The following is a 1,829-nucleotide window of genomic DNA, read 5'->3' as shown; positions in this document are numbered from 1 at the left end:
TATTTTTAGTTTCTTACTTCAGAAAAAGATAACTTATATATATATATATATATCAATTTACAGTAATTTTACTGGAAAACATCAAATCAACAAACGTAAATAAAATATATTTATTTAACTCAATGAAACATTTATTTCAGAACTTGGATACCAACACATTTACAAATATATATTTATATTTCAACAGAATTTGAAAAAATATCTCCACTGTTACTTTAATGATACTACCTATGAAGGACCGCCAGAACCAACACTGTTATTGCTTCCCGCCTGGGAGCACCACCATGTCTGAACGAATGTTTTGTGGTGTTTATTTATTCATTGAAATGTAAATAATTTAATGATTGTATGGATAAACATTTTAATATTATTATGATTGTAAATGTATTACTTTAATAAATAAACTTCACCAGAATAATAGGAGGGTGGTTTGAAAGTTCTCGGAATGTACTACAAAGAAGTGTCTTACCTCGGTGGAACTGCTTTTATTTTTCAGCAGTCTTCCTGTAGACTAATGCATTTGGTCCAGCGACGTTCCAATGCCTTGAATCATCTCGAATATGAGATTCCTCCAGGCCTGCAAAATACCTCTCCAATTCGGCTGTCAGTTCTTCCGTTGTAGGAAATCTCCGTCCACCTAGGAAAATTTTCAGCTTGGGAAAGAGATGAAAGTCTGATTGTGCCTAATCTGGTGGATGTGGCAACAATACGTACCTCAGTACATGAAGTTTTGCCATGGCAATAGCACTTATGTGCGGGCGGGCGTTGTCCTGATGAAAAATTACTTTTTTCCTGTAGTTGGTCTAGAAGGTTTGCGTAGTATTGCCACGCAATTGTTTGGCCAGTAAGAAGAAAATCTTTCAGCAGAATGCGTTTTGCATCCGAGAAAACAGAGGCCATGACCTTTTCGGCTGAATGTACTGCTTTTGCTTACTTTGGTGGTGGAGACTCAGCATGTCCACTGCTGTTTTGTCTCTGGGGTATAGTAGTGGACCAAATTTTCATCTGTGATCACAAACCTGCGCAAAAAATCTTGTTGGTTGCGCTGAATACGGGCCAGATTTTGTTCGAACATTTCCAATCTGGTGCATATATGTGGTCCGATGTCAAGAGCCGCGAAACCCATCTTACGGATAATTTTTACATTCCAATTCTTCGGTTAAAATGTGATATACCCGTTCAGATGACATCCCGACAGCTTTAGCAATCTCACGCACTTTCAGTCGACGATCCTCCATGACCTTTTTTGCGATAAATTCTTGGATCGTTGCACTTTTTGGCCACTAAGCTCTCCCGACCAAATTTAAACTCACTGATCCACTTGGAGCAGGATCCCCCAGTGTGTCTTGAAAGTACTTTACGAAGTCCTTAATCACTGCTCAAATCTCAGTTTTTTCCATTGTCACAAATTACTTCGCATAAAACAACAACAAAGAGTCTTCACCACCACTCGCTTCAGTTCATATACAAAGGATGTGTGATTATTGCGCGGGAACCTCGTTGCTCTAGCACTGACATCCAACGGTGACTCCGGTAACTTGTCAAACCACCCTTGTATATTCAATCACAAAAAAGTAAGTTCTTACATGCCATGCCTCTCACCGGTATATCTGCATTCTTAACATAATCATTACCACAGAGCTACTGGTAAAACGGTACCTTCTTGGGACATAGCTAATCAGCACATTCCGTAAATTCTTCCAACCTTTTTTATTTATTTATTTTTTTTGTGATGTGTTATAACCGCAAATTTTAATTTATCTTTAGTTATATATTTAACGTTTATACTTGCTCACGTTCAGCGGAGAAGGGGGTGGGTTAAAGTAAAA

General features: G+C 38.0%; 1 protein-coding gene across 4 annotated transcripts in view; it reads right to left on the bottom strand.

Annotated features, from left to right (window-relative positions):
• Positions 1-1,829, bottom strand: part of LOC106690983 (zinc finger protein 676) — a 40,707-nt gene that overhangs the window by 8,697 nt on the left and 30,181 nt on the right. For 2 of the 4 annotated variants that reach the window (XM_014436613.2, XM_067053041.1), the window contains exon 7: positions 470-637. The exons of the other annotated variants lie outside the window; for them this stretch is intronic. In XM_014436613.2, coding sequence (XP_014292099.1) covers positions 486-637 — 152 coding nt within the window. In that variant the 3' untranslated portion in view covers positions 470-485. The remainder of the gene's footprint in view (positions 1-469; positions 638-1,829) is intronic. 4 annotated transcript variants of the gene reach the window in all.

This window comes from Halyomorpha halys, unplaced genomic scaffold, assembly GCF_000696795.3.
Source record: "Halyomorpha halys isolate HHAL.00 unplaced genomic scaffold, Hhal_1.1 Scaffold2006.1, whole genome shotgun sequence".
Taxonomy (NCBI): domain Eukaryota; kingdom Metazoa; phylum Arthropoda; class Insecta; order Hemiptera; family Pentatomidae; genus Halyomorpha; species Halyomorpha halys.
Note: the sequence above shows the minus strand (reverse complement) of the source record. Positions and strands in the feature narration are given on the sequence as shown.